The sequence below is a fragment of the Gadus macrocephalus genome, chromosome 11 (assembly GCF_031168955.1).
Source record: "Gadus macrocephalus chromosome 11, ASM3116895v1".
Taxonomy (NCBI): Eukaryota; Metazoa; Chordata; class Actinopteri; order Gadiformes; family Gadidae; genus Gadus; species Gadus macrocephalus.
This window is the reverse complement of record NC_082392.1, coordinates 7,464,400-7,485,265: the sequence shown is the minus strand read 5'-3', so window position 1 is coordinate 7,485,265 and position 20,866 is coordinate 7,464,400. Positions and strand designations below refer to the sequence as shown.

Below are 20,866 nucleotides of genomic sequence, written 5' to 3'. Positions count from 1 at the left end.
CAAAACAAAACAAAGACAATTTGTTTTACTAATAGGCATGGGAGAGTACTGATGATCATAGAACAATACACATTTGGCTAATGAATCAGGGGAACCTCAGAATTACAGAATACATTTGTTGCTAAATAGCGTTAACGGTAGTGGCTTTTCAAACTAATCACTAATAAATAGTGAATGGAATTTAGGTCATTGTTTGTGAGCGTTCCCTCCATGTATACCTGTTTCCTCCACCTGACAAGGTGTCGTGGCAATTTCTCTATCAGAGTTTGCGTCTAAGGCAGATGAGATATTTAGATGCAAAAAGCACACAATACTGTTGACAATTAGTGGTCATATATATTTGTAATAAAAGTACGAACAAAGATACATCACAACATGCATCAACAAACAACATAACAGGCATACATTACAATAATCTGAGGCCTCAGATGGGAGCTTCTCTTTGCGTGTTACTTCATACTCAAGGTACGCTGGGGAGAAGTCCGCTGAGAAGCTAAAGTCAGGAGCTTTTATACACTTAGATCGGATCCTTGAGGGCAGTTGGCCTCCAATGAACCAAAAGCCTTTGTTAACCAGATGTTAATCTATTGATTGAAGTTTCTTCAGAGGTTAAGAAGGTGGTTGAGGCTGTTCCTTATCACCCTTTGCTTCTCTACACTCCCCAGGGGGTCAAGTAAAACAGGCCCAAACCAAACTACATACAACACGGAAACGGAATGTGAAACCAGATTACATCACATGAAACACTAAGAATTACATTTTAGAAGACCCTGCAGAATAGCAAGATTCCAAGAATGGAATGTGAAACCAGATTACACACCACGAAACACTAAGATTTACATTTTAGAAGAACCTGAACGTAACATGTAGATTTTCCATCACAAAGGACACACAGACTAGCTCGAACACACACACACATACACACGCCGAGGCTTGCAGGGGATCCACATCTCATTTGGCAGGCATCCCTGCATCACGAACGGCTGTCCCCCAACCCAACCTCTGTGACCCCTGACAAGGTGTACCAGGATTAAGATGTGGGGGATACGACCACTACTACATATTCATTGGAAACTAACCCCAACCCTTACATTTGAGTAAAGATAGTGGTTTCCGTTATGTTTGAGTGTACCAAAATATGGATTGGAAAATGGATCTGTTTTCAAATCCCATATAATACATAGCTGTATATTCCAAAAGGAATATGTTGAAAACCATCCTAGTAACTGTCAGACCTTACGGTCAGAGCTCCCCTAGTACAGTGCTCCACGATACTTGGCCAGTCTGTCTTTTTGCTGCCTGTCCATTATAGGGGTAAAGTCCATCTATCTTATGCCATGGGACTGCTTCCGCTCATGGCCTCCTGTCTGGTGGACCACAATCACTCTCACAAACTGTCAGCGTTCCTGTTGGAAAGATCCGGAATAACGGAACCATGGATCAGCATGTTAGTGAGAATGTGCAGAACGAGATGGATGGACGAGGAAGGAGAAGTACAATAAAGAGGGAGATACGTACGCAGGACATGGCAGGATGACAGATTCAGGGGGAGTATTTGTATGAGTAGAGAAGAAGCCCTGAGATTTGGCAGAGGATGACGTAAAGCTGCTGTAGAGTGTCTATGTGTGCGTGTGTTCAAACCAGAAAAACCAGTTTCAACAGCAGTGACGGATGAGAGTTGACTGTTTATTGCACTTTAGTCCAGTCCTCCGGCCTTTGGGAAGATCACATTGTCAGGAGCGACAGTGAAATGGGTCTTAAAGAGAGGATTACACTTGCTCTCTTTAGCAAACACCAATGAGAGTGATCAGAGTGAAGGTAGTGAGGGGGTCTATCACGCTTCCAAAGTATTAAATGCGTCCCCGTTAGAAGATTGGAAATGGGAAAGGTAAAAACAACAATAACAGCAAGATATCTCTCGGGAGTACAAAGTGTTTCCAATTCTTGCTGTAATAGGATGCATTTTTTTTTTTTATAATTACGGTTTTTAAATGATCAGCAAGTTTCCTAGTGATACTTCTTTCCATACACATGGATTTGTTCTCCTCAGCTCACCTAACCTATTTACTTTTATATCCAAGCAGCAGCCGCATCTTATTAAACACCTTCAGATTTAAATTATGAGAATACATTGTGATTTTATTCATGTACATGAGGGACATTTGGCTATAGTATTGTACGCTAAAATGAATAACAACTGTTTAAATAATGCAAACACACTCTAAACTCTGTAATTTTGTCTCCAACTGTTTAATCCTGTGTGAACCTGACAAAATACAGAACAGGTCTTCATATCATCAATATGGAAGATCATTTATGCACACACATGAATGTGGAAATCCATGATGACCACTGCGGTCTCAGGCTCCCTGCTAGACTACAGTTTGACTAGGACTGTGTTTGAGAAACACACGACTGCGCAGCAGATGGTGCTTCAGCATGTAAAGTGGTGATTGGCTGTGTGACTGGAATGAGCTGCATCGCTCCATGTCTCAAGAATTGGATTCTGTCTTGAAATCCTCAAAAAAAAACGATCTCTTCTGGATTAGGAGATCAAACAAAATATGAAGGCACTCTTAAAATAGGAATAAATGCCTGGGTCATCGCACCACAGGCGGGCGCAGAACTGTCAGACGCTCAGAGTTGCATCTGATTTGCAGCTTTTTGCTTCTAGCATCCATAAGCAGCCGGTGAGGTGTGTCTTTGTGTGTGTGCAGGTGTGTGGGTGTGTGTGTGTGTAGGTGTGCATGTGTGTTTGTGTGGTGAAATAGGATTAGTGTACGAAGGCAAGACAAGCACTGCTGAAGTGTTGTCAACTTACTTTACAGTAATTAAACATCTGGAGCAGGGAGTTTTCCCCCCGTATTTGTGTCTACCGTTGCCTCTGCTCCCTGCCAAGGGAGCCACATTAACAGCAAGTAGGAGGAAGCTCAACAGGATCAGTTAAAAAGTTGGCATTCGGATCATAAGGGGCACAGACTTTTTAAATGCAGTCTCATCTCCCTAAAAAAGTTCCTTTAATAATAAAGTGTTAATGTCTGGCAAGTTTGACGCGAGTACTACCATGCATTCTGTGCATCTTAGGTGTGTTTAGATTCCTGTTACACGTGTATTAAAAAATGCAAGATAATATGAATCTTTGATTGATTTGTCAATGTTTTTAATCGCCACATTTGTGACTGAAGTGATTTTTATGTTCCTCAAAATTCCAACCCAACATTCAGTAAAACTTCGTACCGAAGTGCTCCACAGCACCATAAAACAGATACAGGCCTGGGTTGGTGAAGTTTACAATGATACACCATTCATAGATATAAACATACATTCTATATCCCCTCAAACAAAATAATACAAAAAAATTTAGTGAATCCTTTTTTTTACTATCCCTTAGTAGGGATGGTAAAAGTCTAGATATGTGACCAGAAGTAAAATAAGATACAGAAACACAGATATTTGCAAGCAAACATATCTTTGTTTTCAAAATCTAGAAATGTAAAAAAAATAATCCAATATGTTCAATAGGTCATTTATTTTTATTTATTTTTTTTAAATATCAGTTAAATGGCGGAGAACATATTTATTGACTGAAAAACGTAATCCAATCCCCTTCTAGTCAAACATTTTAAAACCTGAGTAAAGGAGTGAAGTAGTTCACCATTATAATGCTCTTTCATGATACATGGCATAGATTGTATTGCTTTGTCAAATATACATTCATGTATATTTGACATTCATTAGGTTGTAGAAAATCATTAGTTATCAACATTCCTATTCAGAGTCTTGTTAGCTGTAAAAAGGATGGGAGTGTTGGAGTGTGTGTGGTCAGTGAATCTCTTGTCCGTTGTGTAAGACATAGTAGTCATGGACGTACATCAGGACTGCAATGGGTTGACCAATGATGAGTGAGATCCACACTGCCGCGTTTCCATAGTTACCACGCAGAAAGCGAGTGACGAGCCAAGCCAATGGGAGCTGTTTGGAAATGAAAACGATAAAAACTAAAAATAAGGAATAACTAGAATCAGACAGGTTGATGTTCTATTATGATCTATCACCGTTTATATATCTCACCAAGAAACATTGTCGTGATTCGCAAAAAATAATCATTTTCATTTTGAAATAGGATCGTTTTATCATTCTTTAACAAAACTTTGCTCAATTTCAAAAACAACTAATGAAAAAGTGATTTATTGTAAAACAAAGCATTTGGTTTTCACCGCAGCGATGATTAGAATGAGCTACAAAATGGCCCACTGCTTTCATTCAAAATAACAGCTATTAAGAAAACGAGAAAGAAATATTAAGATGTTCACAAAGCATCATTATTATGAAAATACAAAATCAAAAGAAGCAAAGCTATGTCATGCATGCTCATATCAATAATGAAGCATTAATAAAATCCTTAAAAAAAAATCCCCCAAAAAAAGGCATTATCATAGGCCTATGAAGGAAAAAAAATATTTGTAGCCTACTACTGTAGCTGAATGGGGTTTGGCTATTCCATATACCGGAAGTCATAAATCCAAAAAAAATATTGTGTGAGACAGAAAATGAGGCATAGTGAATATTGGCGAACAGAGACAAAAAGGTCCCTGCAGTTAGCCCAGCCGATGCAGGGAACCTGAACATTGGACACTTTTCAGACCTGGGCTTTTACCTTTATGAGCCTTTTACTTTGATATACTAATTATAACTTCAATACAACTAGTCTATCATATATTATGCATTTTGCCTATGCATTGACCAAAATGCACGCATGCATAGCTCTCATGTATGTGCACAGTTTATGCAAGTCAAATCTAGTAGGCCGTGTTAGTAATTAGCCTGGATCGGCTTCCACAGGTAAGAAGTGAAATACCTTCACTTCCATTAAAGGCGTATTGAAAGCATAGGTAAAGGAAGTACAAATGTAGGCTACACACTGTATAAACATCGGATTCAATGTTTGCTTCAGTAAAAGTCAGCTGTCAATGGGGGGGTTAGGGTTAGGTGGGGTGGGTGGGCGGGGCACCCTCCTACTTCTAAAGTCTCTATGGACAACAACCAGTGATACTTCTACCATATTCTACAATGAGCACATTGACTGCGATAAACTTTCACTGTATTATGACATGCAAGTACATTACCCTATGCCTTAAGTAATGTATTCTACATCCAGTGCATACCGTTTGTACATAACCCAATGCCTTAAGTAATGTATTCTACACACAGTGCATACAGTTTGTTATCCATGCTTACCTGAGCCATCATTCCCATGAACGCCCAGAGTCTGAACATCCTCAGAGGAACACTCATCAGGTACTGCCAGACGAAATACAGGACAGGTCAATGCATGATTCAGATATGTGTTGACATACTAAAACGATGAAGGTGGACTGAGCTCTGACCTCATGGAAGAAAGCAGAGAGGAAGAAGACAGCTGACTGGCTGACCATCTTGCTGAAGCCTTTCCTCAGCAGCGGACAATAGAAGTGTCTGCAGGAAATCACAATGGATGGATGAATCGATAGAACGCTTGATGGGGAAGTAAAGAACACATGTTGATACAGACCCATAGATTCTAGGGACATTAAAACAACTTGATATTTTGCGGTTGGCATTTGAAATATATTTTCTGATAATATCACATCAAATGCATTAAAAAATTTATCTGAGCACTAAATAAATTATTTACAACTGCAGTAGATAAAAAAAATGATTATTTACTTTTAAAGTAAATAATGCGGAAAAAGTAAGCAAAGAAATTTGCTTACAGACACGTTAATGTATGGTCATGATTAGGAATTTGTTTTGATTAAAACTAATTACCATAGATAGAATCACTTAATAGCAAGTCTCACATTTCACACACAGAGCTTCAGTTAAAAATGTAGCACATGTGTAGTTTACACCATGATGTTCAGAAATGTTATTTATAATAGCTGGTTTGGATTATCCGTTATGAATTAAACGTATTAATTAATTAAACCCCTCCTACCAACTGCCTAGGCAAATTGTCAGATGAAAAGTTCTATGTTCGACAATATACGTAGTATAAGAAACTTATTTTTAACTGCATCAATGGCTCCAATTCATGACTATAATCCGGGATACTTAATAACGCAGGCTGTGTTTAACACTCCACTTCAGATGAATTAAACAAACTACCAAGGGCTCTGCTGCTGCAATATAATTGAAGCAGGCAACCTGCTGTTGTGCCTCAGCAGCTCTGAGAACAGCTCAGCGCTCCGGTAGAGAATGCCCTCTCTCTCTGTAGCTCTCACCGAAGACACCACTTGTGGACAGGGATGTTCCAGTTCTGCCAGAAGTATGTCACCGTCTCAGCGTTCCTGCAGAAGGAGACGCCTGATTCAGTGGAAATAATATCAATTCACACGGGCAATAACAAATAACATAAAGTACGATGTTTGTTTGGGATTTGTTTTCTACCAGTGGGCTATTAATGCACTGAAGGAATCAAGCCTACCCTGAAAACAGGACACCAACACGGTTTGATATCTTTAAATCAGGTTTTTTTTGCATTGTCCGGCAATTACATGACTCATTGTATAGCTGAGAATAGGTTTTAAAGTAAAACAAGTGGCTATGTGTATCAGGCTATGGTCTCCTCCCTCACCACCAGTCCTTGTAAAACTGCCTGTCTCCGAAGCGCAGCAGCTCAGCGGTGAAGTTCAGCGATGAATGGAAGAACCAGTAGAAAAACATCAGCCACAACAAGTGGTTTGGAACCTACGGAGATAGAGGCCTCATAAATAAAACAATGGTTTGTTTTCTGCACTTTCATTTCCTGCACACAAAGAACCTCGCCAACAGCATCCCACTCGGCAGAAACCCTGTTTAGTGTTGTTGTTTTTGCTGAAAGCTGCCATCTCCCTACATTACGGACATAAATACAATTTCAAACCCAGGCAAAAGGCGTCAGTTTTCATGTTTCTACCGTTTTGAGCAGAATCAAACCGTCATTAGGTCATTAGAAAACAAAGGAGTTAGAGGGTAAAATGGCTGAGTCCATTAATAATACAGTGTTGCACTCTACCTGTTGTGTACCTGTAAAAGAAAGAAGTGTATTTATATGGTTAGCGTTCCTCTACTCACAGCCAGCCTCAGAAGTCTCTCCATCATTCTGGAAAGATCCATCTCCTAGGAGGAGCCGCGGGAAGACAGGAGACCGCAGGGTAAAAGACCAGACTCCAGAGTCACTTACAACTCAAAGTTTCTAAAATACGCTCAAACCCTCTACTTGTTTATTTTAGGAGATCTTGTACTGCTCTGCACATATCAAAGAGTTGGAGAAGTGCTAATGCTAATAGGTAGAATAAGTAGGCAACCCAAAAACCATGACGGGGGTCATAATATTGCAACACGTCACGGTTTAATTAAAATGTCCCCTCATTGATGCATGCCTTGATTATAGTACGTCAAATGTCACCAACTGTAAATATAAATATAACTTGTTTTAATATGTGGATTGTCCATACCTCCAGGGGTTTCATGGAGCTCTGGATGATTGGAACCATCCACTGAAAAGAGAGGCAGACAAGGAGGTAAGACCCAAAGATCAGATCAACAGTGTTGAGGGAATACGCCCAGATAGCTGGAGATTGGCCCTTGCCTGTCTTACCCAGGTTCCAACCGGTTGTTTAATCCAATTTCATTATTCGCTGGAAATCTTTGTAAATGAATTAAAAGTGTATTCCCTCACATGAAGAGGAGCTAGGCTATTGTAACTCTGCATGTCAACAGGGGTGAAAACGGAGAGCAGATGCTTACCCGGCGCACTCCCCTTCTGGACGTACAATCATGAACTTGGAATTAAACAACTTGTCTGATCTGGGCCAAACAGGCAAACGCCAATTTACAGATATCTCGGCTTATCACTTCAACTGTATCAATGTAGACACTTCAAAAACATAATAACTACTACAAAGGGAATATGATATTACAAATGTTTTACCTGCTGAGTCAGAGCAACGAGCATCTGGGTGAGGAAGAGCTGAAAATAATAAGACGTTTAGTTACAAAAAGTTACATATTATATCGGCAGTTTTCAATAAGGAAATTGTACAATTTACAATCGATTTGTGAACCGGTTCGTGGATATGAATAGCTTTTATCAAACAAACATATGACCTCTAAACATATGATTTACAATGAAAGCACTGATGAAGTCATAATTAAATGATAAACATTGTGTAGAAAGTCCCAGCCTTATCAGTAAAGGTCTGCAAATAACACCAGCTCAAAAATATACAGACACATATACTGTATCTCTCTCCCATGATGATAATGTAAGAGAGATAACAATTGTTTGATCCAGGGACAATAGATTGGCTGTGTGCCGGAGCCCCGGGTGAGGTTGTCCCTGCTCCTCTCACCATCTCCAGCAGCCTCCTCAGCAGGAAACTCACGCGGATCTTGGGCGAGCGAGGGAAGTTGAGCTCATAGCACAGAGTGGGAGCAAACACAAAGTAGTACAGATCTACACAAACACAGACAGACAAACAGACAGAGAAAGAGAGGGGGAGAGAAAACAAACGGGAACATTCAAATCGGAACGCTTTACCTTGTGCTGTATTAGCAACTGAGTTTATTTCCAATGGAAACAAATTACAATATGAAGAGCCTTAATAAGGCCCAGCACGTTGCTCTGAGTGTGAACGACAGTGGTCTCAGGGAGGGTACCTCTGATGGTCAGGTTGCCGGGGTAACAGACTATCTGGTCTCCGCCAATCACGGTTGGGGCTGAGGGACCTGCAGCACATGAATGCATTAATGACAGATGAATTTGTGTTTATGCATTGTTCACTTCTGTATTCATTTTATAATAAAATAAATAATCAGGGCTGATGTTGGAAAATAATGCAACCGCTGACTACGACTCTAGCCTGTTCCCGGCCCTCAGTGCTGGGTCCATTTGTTTAGCAGTTGGAACTCACAGGAGTTGGATCTGGACAGTGTCTTGACCTTGATGCTGCTCAGCTCTCTGCACCACCTGTTGACGTCTTTATAGGAGTACAGCTTCAGGAGGAGGATGGTGTAGGTTCCCAACGCAAACACACCGCCAACTGGCCGAGGGACACAGAGAACAACAGGACGATTCAACTGATGTTTTCCATCATAGAAAAACTGTTTCTCTTATGTGAGAGACACTGTGAAGACACCTTGATGTATAACAAGTTGAATAGTGTGTCCACAGTTAGAGTGAGAGAGTGGAACAGAAAAAGAGAGAGACACAGACAGAGAAAAAGAGAGATACAGACACAGAGAGAGTGGAACAGAGAGGGAGAGAGAGCCAGAGAGAGAGAGAGAGAGAGTGACCGAGAGAGAGTGCGTGAGCGATAGCGAGAGGAACAGAAAGAGAGAGGAAAAGAGAGAGAGGCAGGAGTGGAATGGGGACGAATAAAAAGTAAATAACAAAGTGGAGGGAAAGAAAATGAGGTAGAATTAATTTACATAAGGAAGAAAGAAAAAAATAGGAAAGACAAGGTCATCATTTGAAGAGCAAATGAGGCCCCGTAAAATACGCTAGCACGGCTCAGCTAACTAACTTTGCCAAGGACACCCAGTCTGTGATGTTCACCACACAGCCAACCATTTCAAATATGTGAATATCTGTGTGTATGCCACCGTGTGTCTTTATGTGTGTTGTGTCTTATTTAGAACAACACACAAAGACGCATAAAGCTACCATAGCAATATCAACAGCTACCATATTGTAGATGAACAAAGCAAAAAGCAATTTGCATAATCCGTCATCTCACACACACACACACACACACGCACACACACACACACACACACACACACACACACACACAAACACACTGTGTAATATAGGTCGGAATAACTGGCATTACAGTTTCCATAGAACCATCGATGAACCATCTGCCTCTCTGCCGATCTGCAGTGTGTCCACATCTAACCAGACATGAGAGAGGGACAGCAGAGGAGACGTGCGCCTCAAAACTCATCTTGAAGCTTTTCAAATGGTAATAGTTGTTAACATAGAAGCAATCCTGTAAAATCCTCTGCATGTTTTTTCACCATAATGATTCTGCTACTACGCATTCAAATTGTGACTTTGAGGCTGTTAGTTAATGCTAAATTAAAAAATCATGTTTGTCATTTAAACTGCCATTGTTTAGCTACGCAGTTGACGTGTTCCTGGTATTTCCTGAAACAGTTTCATACTTCTACCATACCGTTACTTCTGTTAATATAAAAATAAATATTCCTTTAATGACCAGGTTTCAGCATTTTTAGAAAGAGTAAGGAAGGCTTTCGGGGCACGATGCAAAGCTGAGGCATAAATCATTGCCTCCAGTGGCTTACGCTTAATTTGTAATTTTGGAATTATGTCTTGATTCTCCTGGGACATTTAAACATCCCTTAGAGCTGACTTATAAATCACACATCAAAAGAGCGGTTTAAGAAATACTGAAAAAAAGCCCGGAAAGGTTAGCCGTCAACCCCCTTCCCACAATCCCTTCAAATATTTTCATTAAAATTCAAAATGAGTTGAATTGATAATAACGGGGCTCCACCCGGGGAAACATTTTAAAAGGTCTAATGTCTATAATAATAACACTGAGCAACATTGCAGGCTTTTTTTGGCTCCCATGTTATTCATTACCTGGATGCTTGTAGCGGTCGTCACAGACCCACTCACGTGCACGCGCAAACACACACACCCACAAGCACACATTCTTGCTCTCCGACATAGACTTCCTGTGTAAACTGCGGTGGTGGTAGGAGAATAGACAGACAGATGGATTGAATCCTATGACTCTACCTCCCACTGAGAAATCAGATGAGCGCTGTGGAGAGGAGGAGGAGGAGAGAGGCTAGAGAGGTTAGGGCAGAAGAGAGGAGAGGAGATGAGGAGAGAGGCTAGAGAGGTTAGGGCAGAAGAGAGAGGAGAGGAGATGAGGAGAGAGGCTAGAGAGGTTAGGGTAGAAGAGAGAGGAGAGGAGACGAGGAGAGAGGCTAGAGAGGTTAGGGTAGAAGAGAGAGGAGAGGAGATGAGGAGAGAGGAAGGAGAGGTTAGGGCAGAAGAGAGAGGAGAGGAGAGGTGATGAGAGACAGAATGTTTGATTTATCCAGTGCATATGCTATACAAGGAGGACTCAATCTCCATAAGTAGACTCAATATCTTTATTGTGTTCCCTTAATATCTGATGTGACCTTAGTCATTCAATGGTTTATTTGCTACATGTGCATGTATATGTTAGTCAGTGACATATATTGATTTACCGTACACGCTTATGGTTGGCCAACCATAGGCATGTTGGTATTGGCAACAAGTATAGGGGGGCATGATATATTGACTCAATACTGATATTGCAATATCAGATTGGGCAATATCAAACCGAAAAAAAAGCATGCAATATTCTGTGAGTTTGGAGAGCCTCCACCGTTGGTTTTTGAATCTGTTGTTCTCAGTTTGGAGCCCGCTTGACAGCGCTTTCTAATGATCACGTTTCATTGGCCAGTTTTTAAGTCACATGCAAGTGTGTGTGTACGGGTCCTCTAGACGAACATACCCTACGAGCCTACTGTTTGGCCACATAGTGTGCCCCGCGTGTGTGCAATGTGCATGCTCTGAGGGGGTTGCATTGTTGTGCGGACAGCAATCTGGCCACGATTTATTAGGCAGACAACTGGCTACGTCATTAAAACTACGCCCAATGCCTGGAGCCCGCCAGGATCCTCCTCCATCTCCTCGACATCGCTAGACAAACTGGGCCTCATACAGGTGGTGTCTCTAGTTAGGTTAGTGTCTTTGATACAGGACTCATTGTAGTAGGGCCCAACCGATTCATCGGCCTGCCGATTTAATCGGCCGATTATAGCCTTTTTGAAAATAATCAACATCTGCCAAAAAGACGCAGATTACAACCTTTTTATTTTTATTTTTTTTTAAGTGTTTAAAGTATATTTAAGGTATCAAAAACTACGTTTTATATGCTTTTTTTTGTTTTGTTTTTAATCGGCCGATTAAATCGTAATCGTAATTTTTCTCTGAAAATAATCGGCATCGGCATCGGCACTCAAAAATCAATATCGGTTGGGCCCTACATTGTAGTTCGTAAACTGCTATTGAGACCTGGGATTATTACACCAAAGCAGCGCTATGCTGCCGTACAAGTGTGGCAACCAGATAAACCCTTTTGTTTTTACAACACTTGTTTTGATATGTTATGGATCTATTTTGATGCGTTACTCCATCACTTTTGTGTTTTTACATATATTTAAGAATATACAAATGATAATCAATATCACATTATTCATGAACAATATCGCAACATCATTATTTGTCAATCATGCACCCCTAGCTACAAGATTGTGATCCTTTCCCCTTCTCAGGTAAAATTAACGCGTTGTCCATTAATCTATGTTATTCTATAGTACTGTGTGGTTTGTGTGTTATACAGTAGTGTATGATTGTGTGTGTGTTGTTTGCTGACAGTCAGACTAATGGAGACACATGCACGTGACCTTTAGTTGACCCTGCCTGTCGATGCCCGCCCACTCTGGCAGCTTTGCCCGCCCCACTCATCTAGAGCCAACTGGATGAGGCCCCAGTCATGATCATGTGATTGTATAAACACTAGATGGCCGCTGTTGCAACACTGAATCCAAATGTATCATTTCTGTTTTACACAACACCTATACCCCCACACACTCAATCACACACACATCAACACAAACAGAGGGATTTATTTACCTGGGGATATGGAGGGAACCAATAGGACGACAACAGCAGGGAAGCAAAGGATGATTGAAAGGTTGACCGAGTGGACAAGAAGCCCCACTTGTTCACTGAGGGATCCCTGCAAAGAGACACACTGTTGTTAGAACTTGCCTTTGGATACTCATTTGGTAATAAATCACATACAACATTATTTTATAAATATTTTTTTTTAATCATTCACAAAATGTACTGAAATATTGGCTTAAAATAATGTAAAAGCATGTTTACTAATTTAAAATGACATAGGACTATAAACAGTGACACAGCTATGTTGACCTTTCACCTAACTTTGCCTGTGTGCTACCAAGTTTGTGTCACTCTGAATGTACAAACACAGCCTCGCCCATTGCTCAACCAGTCAGGTTGTCTTGAGAATGAGTCAGAAGTGCCGCAATGCAACCAGCGCCGATGAGCTCACCTTTGACAGTTGTCTCTCTGTGTAGAGTGCAGCCAGTATAAATACATTGGAAACTGTAAAAGACAATGAATGAAAACGATGTTATAGTAATAGACAAAATGGCCTTCTTTCTCACTACCATGGCTGTGTAAGGGTCATTTGTAGCACATGCTTTCACATTACATGTCTTTTTGAGTATGAAATATCTTGAATATGAACATCTAAATGGAATAGAAATGGCGGGGTGAACTACAGTGGAAAAAAAGCAAACATCATCGCCAGACGCACACCAAATTAAGAACTGAATGAATTTCTTGGTGACCACTGGTCTCGTGAGGTCAAGCACCTGTCAAGGCAATAAGACTCTGCCAACATGCTCCAGTCCCAGACCACCGCACACAGGCACCCAGCAGTCGACTATGAATGAAATGAGCCAGCACTAACAGAGCATATGTGCATCACAGCTCACACCACCTGCCACAAAGGAAGTAACAGGGTTTGAGTGCATTCAAGCGCACACACACACACACACACACACACACACACACACACACACACACACACACACACACACACACACACACACACACACACACACACACACACACACACACACACACACACACACACACACACACACACACACACAACTTAATCATTTATTATAAATGCAAACTTTAATATGCACAAAAACATTGAGTAATTTGTTTGACCTTAATATGTTGCCATTAATGAACAATATTCTTCAACCAATAGTAGATGATTACAGGTAATTGGTTAAAATTACGTCCTTGCCAAGATCACATGACAGTGAGGGATTAAAGTAACTTAGTATAATTAAAGTCTAGTTAGGTACTAGCACTAGTCAAGTTAACCATACGATTAGGGCTGATTTTTGAACAGAAAACGGAACAATAAAGGGCATGGATTGCCCTCCGCCCTGATCTCATCTAATCATGGACTCATCTAATCATCACTTCAACCTTTGAGCAAACAGCAAACCAATGTTATGCACAAAGAGGTTCATGAATCTTATTGTTGCATTCCTAGCATACATATTCATTTTAATATACTTCAATAAACACTGCGATTTTCACAGCATACTTTTTGCGTTGTGTCCAGCATGTATATTTGAATATATATTCATATACATATAAGGATGTAATAAGTATTGGTCAGAAAATATATTCAAACGTTACAACTGGCAGATTCACTTCAATGGTGTATGAATGGATAAATGGATTTCTATAGTTTCTACCTCCCAAAATCTCATCTACTTTCAAAAAAGCATCTCATGAATGCTATTTACCAACTGGTCACCTGAGATGCAGCAACTGATCTACAAATCAACGACACATCCAGGAATCATGTCCTGGGTTAGTTCTGAGGTAAAGACATTTCTAAAAACCCATTTAAAGAAGAAGGTTTCAAAGCATTGTATTCAACAAGATATTGTGGAATCAACCCGGTTCTGCATAGTTCTTGTCATGTCTTTGAGTGTCTGGAAACCCATTTCCTCACGTGCCCATTGTGTGGACAACAGACACTCCCATTTTTCGCTGTGAAGAAGAAAACGCCAGCAAATGTATCCAGACATTTATCATACTGTGCCATTACTCTAAGACTGTTACGTTGCTATTTTACTTATCAACGAACACCGGGCACAACAGACACTGGGCAAGCACTACCAGTACCTTTGTCTATGCTCCTTTTCCAGTCACATTGAGAGTTGTTCTATAAAGGCCATGAGTTTAAAGTTGCAATGAGTTAGCATGAGCCCATCCTAGTAAGAAGGCGGGAGACAGTGGTCTGTCCTCTCTGACCTGCTCTGCAGCGGTGTGACGCAGGCTGGCGGACTTTGTCACTTTGTGGGTGGCGTGAGGGGGGTTAGGGGAGTGTGCAGCTGCAGGACGTTCTGGAGAACAAAGAGGGGTACGGCCTGGCCTACCCTCTTTATTAGTAATCAGTTCTAGGATGTGACTGATAACATTATATAAATCCCCATGGATCAGTACTGACTCCAGATGCACCCAGGTCAATTTAAGCTATTCGCTAGTTGAAAAGTTAAGCATTGCAACTTTGATAATAAAGTTAGTTTATTTACATATTTCATGTTTACATTTGAATTAGTCAGCGTGGTTACTTGCCAATTGTGTCAGCAAACGTTGAGTTGTACTTTTTTGAATACTTAATTTAATACATTTAGTATAGCTTTTCTTTGAATCTGCTATTCAAAATCAGCACTCTTACTATTGCGGCAACTGACAATGTCATATATTATCCAAAGTATTGCTACTCTGTAAAAAAAAAAGTACTCTCCATCTCTTAATCTAACAAATAGTAGTATTGGTTGGATGCAAATGGCATCAATCTCTGTCTCCCCACCTGTACACACACCCACCGTCGTGGTGAATCTGTGTGTTCATGTTGAACCATACGGGACGGAGACGGTGCACGGTCGGTTGGCACTGCAGCGTAAAATGACTGTTATGTTATGAAGCAGCCACTAATGTTTCATCTACTATATACTGCTGGAAGACTAGCTATCCATGTTTTGGAGTTTTACACTAATACATGGAAAGTCTTAACACAAATTAAGTCTTCAGGCGTTTATTTTGTCAATCAAAACCGTACCGAGACAACCACACTGGTGTACTGAACAGTGCATCGATATACACTGTTCAGTACATCATAGTTTGGTGTGTGTGTGTGTGTGTGTGTGTGTGTGTGTGTGTGTGTGTGTGTGTGTGTGTGTGTGTGTGTGTGTGTGTGTGTGTGTGTGTGTGTGTGTGTGTGTGTGTATATCTTAGGTAGTCAATGTCATCAGAGAATGAGATATTTTACTCCTTCGGCAAGAATGAAGAGCCACCCATTCAGACTCATTTCATGTTGTAATGCTTCCCATTACAGGCCTTAACATTACAGCCCATCTGGATCCTCTTCTCGTAGCATCAGACTCACTTCCCTATCTTGGTGTTCTCCTTTAAGCCTCATTTACTGCAGCCTTATCCCTCTATACCTTCATTACATTCCTCTGGACTGATTCCTCCATCCCTGTTCATCATCCTTCTCCCCTTCCCACTGCATCCTTGGGCTCTCTCTCTCTCTCTCTCTCTCTCTCTCTCTCTCTCTCTCTCTCTCTCTCTCTCTCTCTCTCTCTCTCTCTCTCTCTCTCTCTCTCTCTCTCTCTCTCTCTCTCTCTCTCTCTCTCTCTCTCTCTCTCTCTCTCTCTCTCTCTCTCTCTCTCTCTCTCTCTCTCTCTCTCTCTCTCTCTCTCTCTCTCTCTCTAAAGAGAGCTTTTGTTTCAATCCAGAGATGTGCCAATACCGTTTTGTTGTGTTACGACAGCTCTAAACGAACGGTCAGTATGCATCACTACAGTACCACAGCATCACAGTACCACAACATCCCCACTCACCGATGACTAGGCAGGCCGCGGGCCAACTGTACGGGTCCTTCACAAACAAGGACAACACCTGAATGGGGTCCACCAGGATGCCATACCTGAAGAAAGAAATAGACAGACATGTTCGATTATCAATAGGTCTATCAAGGGGATGGAAACAATATGCAAGTATGTAGTGAAAGAATTCATTGTTACACACTTTAAGAGGTTTTCTAGGAAGAGGCGGGAGTTGCTGAGGACCTGTAACACACAGAGGATTGCAGTGGGTCAGGTCACTGGAGTAGTAGCATTTTACGCAACACAGAATGAGTTACTCAGTCAAGGCTGCTGAAAGCTCACAATTGTTGGTATTTTTGGGTCAGATTTCTTCTGGTGCGACAGTTTTGTACCAGCCTGTTCCCTCTGATTCGCTCAATCCTGTCATCTCTGCTCGTCCCAGTATTATAGAGAGACTTGCAGTGTGCTGCAATAACTCTAACTCTCTCTCTTTCATGGTTTTCATTGTTTCTTTAGTCCTCCCAGTTCTTCCAATTGAGTCGAGCCACTGACTCTTTGTTCCTCTCCCCATCCTTCTCCTCATGTTACTTCCCTCTCTTTCTGTATTTCCTCTCTTTTGCACCTCTTTTTGTATCCACCTCCCATTCCTCTATTCTCCTCTCGTTCTACTCCTCCTCCTCTCACTCCCTCCATCTCGATGGCTTTAATATCTCATTAACCGCCACAAAGCCCCCACGCTGCTCACTGGGTACAGCGCTGGGGTTCACCAGGAATAAAAAAGGAAAACCTCCAGCGAAGAACACGACCATCTGCGCTCAAAGTCTGGATTAGCAGAAGAAGAAAAAAGGAACACCATTTGCAGCTCTCTCCCCCTCTTTCTTCTCTCGTCTTATCTTGCAGCTTCTCCTTGGCAAAGAAAAAGCTGAAAATCGTATTTTCTACGTGTGACAAGTTTAACTGGAGTGTTGAACTGGCTTTCGGCTTGAGACTATTATCTATCAATATGAACGTTTCCTGATGTCTCCCGGAATAGTTCCGTACAGCTTCAGACTGAATAATACAGACTCAACTGGTGGACAGTGTAGGTCCCGTCAGTATACCAATGGAATCACTTCACCCCGGCAACCATAAAGATGTTACTGGATATATAAAGCTCAGTTTTGTATAGGAATTTGTGTATTTGTGTGTGTGTGTGTGTGTGTGTGTGTGTGTGTGTGTGTGTGTGTGTGTGTCTCACCAGCATGACCACACACCAGTTAAGGATTCCGCGATAATTACTGAATCCACTGGACGAGCTCAGCAAGGACTGCTGGTGCTGGTGACAACTAGATAGAGAATGCATGGATTAAAGGATGGAAGGAGGGATGGATGGATGGATCGACAGACATGTGGATGGATGGAGGGAGGGATCCTTCCATATTGGTAGTGGAGGGAGGGTCGTTGGAGGGAGATGATGGTTGGAAGAATGTATTGAGTGGATGAAGGTTTGATGATTGGCAGAGTGTGTGGATTGGTGGATGCATGGGCAAGGATAAATCACACCATGTGTATGCAAAAAGATTTCTACTGAAGAAAAAAGATGGACGAAACAGGTGAACATATTGATACCAGTATCCTGGTGGCATGTCTTTTTAGGGAAATAGAAAAAGTTGACTATTAACTTTAACTAGTAGGACTGTGTTATTAGATAGCTCCTTTCCCCCTCTGGACTTCACTGTTTATCACTTGCATCTGTTATTTTAGCACACAAATTAATGCATATCTCGGATTTTGCAATAATATTTAAATTATTAAGGGGGAAAAAATGAAGTAAATAAAGATGGTTGACAGCTAAAATAAATCCCCAAAGATGTAATGGTACGTTTTGGATACACATTGTCAGTGCGGGGTACATTTTTTCAATTCATATAAAAAAAGCATACACAAACAGAAGGAAAGGCCAAAATAAGTGTGTGGGCCCCATTAGAAGTTTAGCTCTGATTATATGCAAATCCGACCTCGGGTCGGAGTTCCGAGAGACGCATGACGAGCCATTTAAATGGAAATGTATGGCCCCGAAATATATCATTTTAAAAGAACACAATCCTCACCTCAATCTGCCACTGTGGTCATTCCTTCGTTTTCGTTTTTCCACCTTTTCGTGTTTTGATTTGGAGTGAGTTGTATGCAAGCCATTGTGCTGGCCTGGTTCTCTACTGCTGCTCGCAGTCAGCGCTGAACTGCACGCCGTGGCAGACCCGTCGCTGGCCGGCTGCTCAGTCAGGCTTCGTACCCCAGAGAAAGTAGCCCTTCTGCGGAGGGCGGAGGGCCTGATGGCGCAAGAATCACCCATGTTTCAAAGTGTTAGCTTCAAAGACAACATATCGCTGTGTGTCTGGTAGCCTATGTGTGTTTTGATAAGTTCACTTCAGGTAACGACATGCCCCTTCTCAACTGACACAGTTGCGTGGAGGAGGAAGTTGCGAGATAATCCGCACGCCCAGTGGGAGAGCCTCCTGGTTCGTGTAGTTTACAAAGTAGGAGTGAGCTGTGGAACCCTCCTGTTATGTTCGTTTGTCAGGAACAGCAATGGTGTTCCCGGGTCAATTTGACCCGGTGCATGTTTATTATCCAAAAGATGTCCTAAACCCAAAAAATCCTAACAAGCAGTGTGAACATGTCATTACTAACTCCATTAGTAACTATTCTATCAATATTTAGTGCAATAGTGTTCCTTACCTCTAAGAGGTAATGGTTCAATTAGGATAATTCACTCGTTTTTTTCATAAAAAAAAAGATATTTGTTCAAACTTATTTTTTTTATGTTTCACCACTTTATTATGGGTTAGGCCTGAAAGGCGCCTCTAAATTAAATGTATTATTATTATTATTATTATTATTATTATTATTATTATTATTATTATTATTATTATTATTATTATTATTATTATTATTATTATTATTATACCTTTCATCAACTGTGATATTAGGGCCTGGGTTATAGAGTAGTGAAAGTTGCTCTACCCACTTGTCCCACAATGTCCTAACAGCTGCCAGCTTGTCTCTCTCCCGTCAGCCTTTGTCTCTCGATTATCATATCTGATTACTCTGGAGAATATGTGAAAAGTCTCCAGAGACATTGTGGCTCGAAATATAGCCCTGCCTGTCTCTGCATCCCACAGACTGATTCATCCTTGGACTTATAGACCCCAGCCAGGATGAGGAGCCCCAAATACGCATCTAAATGTGTTTTGTCCAGCTCCTTCCACTTCTCCCGAAAAACACGTCTCCCTCATAGATTAGTCATTTCCAGAATGATTTTCTGTATTGAATTTGGCATGACCAGCTCAAAAGCTGACTTGATGTCAGTCACACGCGTCACTGCCATCCTAGTGGGCCCTGGCACTGTCTTTATTATGTTTTCTGCAGACAGTTTCGCCTGACTCATATTAAGGGATGAATACCACTGTATTTCACAATGTTTTGACATGAATGTCTTGCTAGGAGGAATAGGAATAGCAATTCCCTCATCTGGTTCAAAATCAGATTCATTAGAATCTGAATTTAGCTCAAGATCGTCTTCGTCTTCAGACACATCCTCCTCTATTTCACTGTCATGGTCAGTGATGAAGTCCCGAGCCTCCTGGACTGTCATCCATTTGCTTCTGCCGCTCATTTTGTCTGCCTGAGTGTAATGCAGAGAATATTTGATATGTTTTGACCCTCCCCTGTTGAGTGTCCACTTGTTGATATGTCTCACAGTTGTAAAGAAAGAATTAGTCTGACATTTCGGACACCTTTTTACCTCCAGTTTTACTGCTGGGTCAAATTGACCCGAACAGTATCTATGTGATATAAACATGCAGGGGGTGGTTGCAAATATGTGAGATTAACTATTTTCATATTATATGTTGATTACACTAATTAAGGCAAGCAGAAGAAGTTTCATACTGAAAAAATACTTTTAACTATTTTTCCTTGATCTTCAAACTTTAAAACGGGTCAATTTGACCCGGAACATAACAGGAGGGTTAAGAACATTGACTGACCCAACGAAATCGGCATACCGACGCCCATACCGCAGAGAAAACCATTTAAAACAATTGTTTTCTATTCACTTTTAAAAGCATAAGAGATTGTTTTCTAAGCAGACGTCTCACAACTCTTAACACTTATTTTGATATATGAATAGTGGGGGCCTCTTTGCCAGAATAGTGCACCATGACAATTGGTGTGGTTGTATTCTGTGTCCAGACTCCAGAGTCTCTGCAGGCTGTTCGTGTCCTTGTTCACGACGAATCTGATCAGCAGCATTGATCCAGCTTTATCAGTG

General features: G+C 41.1%; 1 protein-coding gene across 1 annotated transcript; it reads right to left on the bottom strand.

Moving 5' to 3' along the window:
* Window positions 1-3,551: 3,551 nt before the first annotated feature.
* dgat1b (diacylglycerol O-acyltransferase 1b) lies at window positions 3,552-19,025 on the bottom strand. Its single transcript, XM_060066125.1, has 17 exons — window positions 18,645-19,025; window positions 17,792-17,879; window positions 16,757-16,797; window positions 16,570-16,655; window positions 13,173-13,225; window positions 12,728-12,833; window positions 8,937-9,065; window positions 8,683-8,751; window positions 8,376-8,479; window positions 7,955-7,993; window positions 7,479-7,520; window positions 7,096-7,140; window positions 6,617-6,729; window positions 6,264-6,329; window positions 5,388-5,475; window positions 5,239-5,301; window positions 3,552-3,972 (listed from the first exon to the last, which is right to left on the bottom strand). The coding sequence occupies exons 1-17, from the start codon at window positions 18,884-18,886 to the stop codon at window positions 3,823-3,825; spliced, it is 1,524 nt and encodes a 507-aa protein (XP_059922108.1). The 5' UTR covers window positions 18,887-19,025; the 3' UTR covers window positions 3,552-3,822.
* Window positions 19,026-20,866: the final 1,841 nt, after the last annotated feature.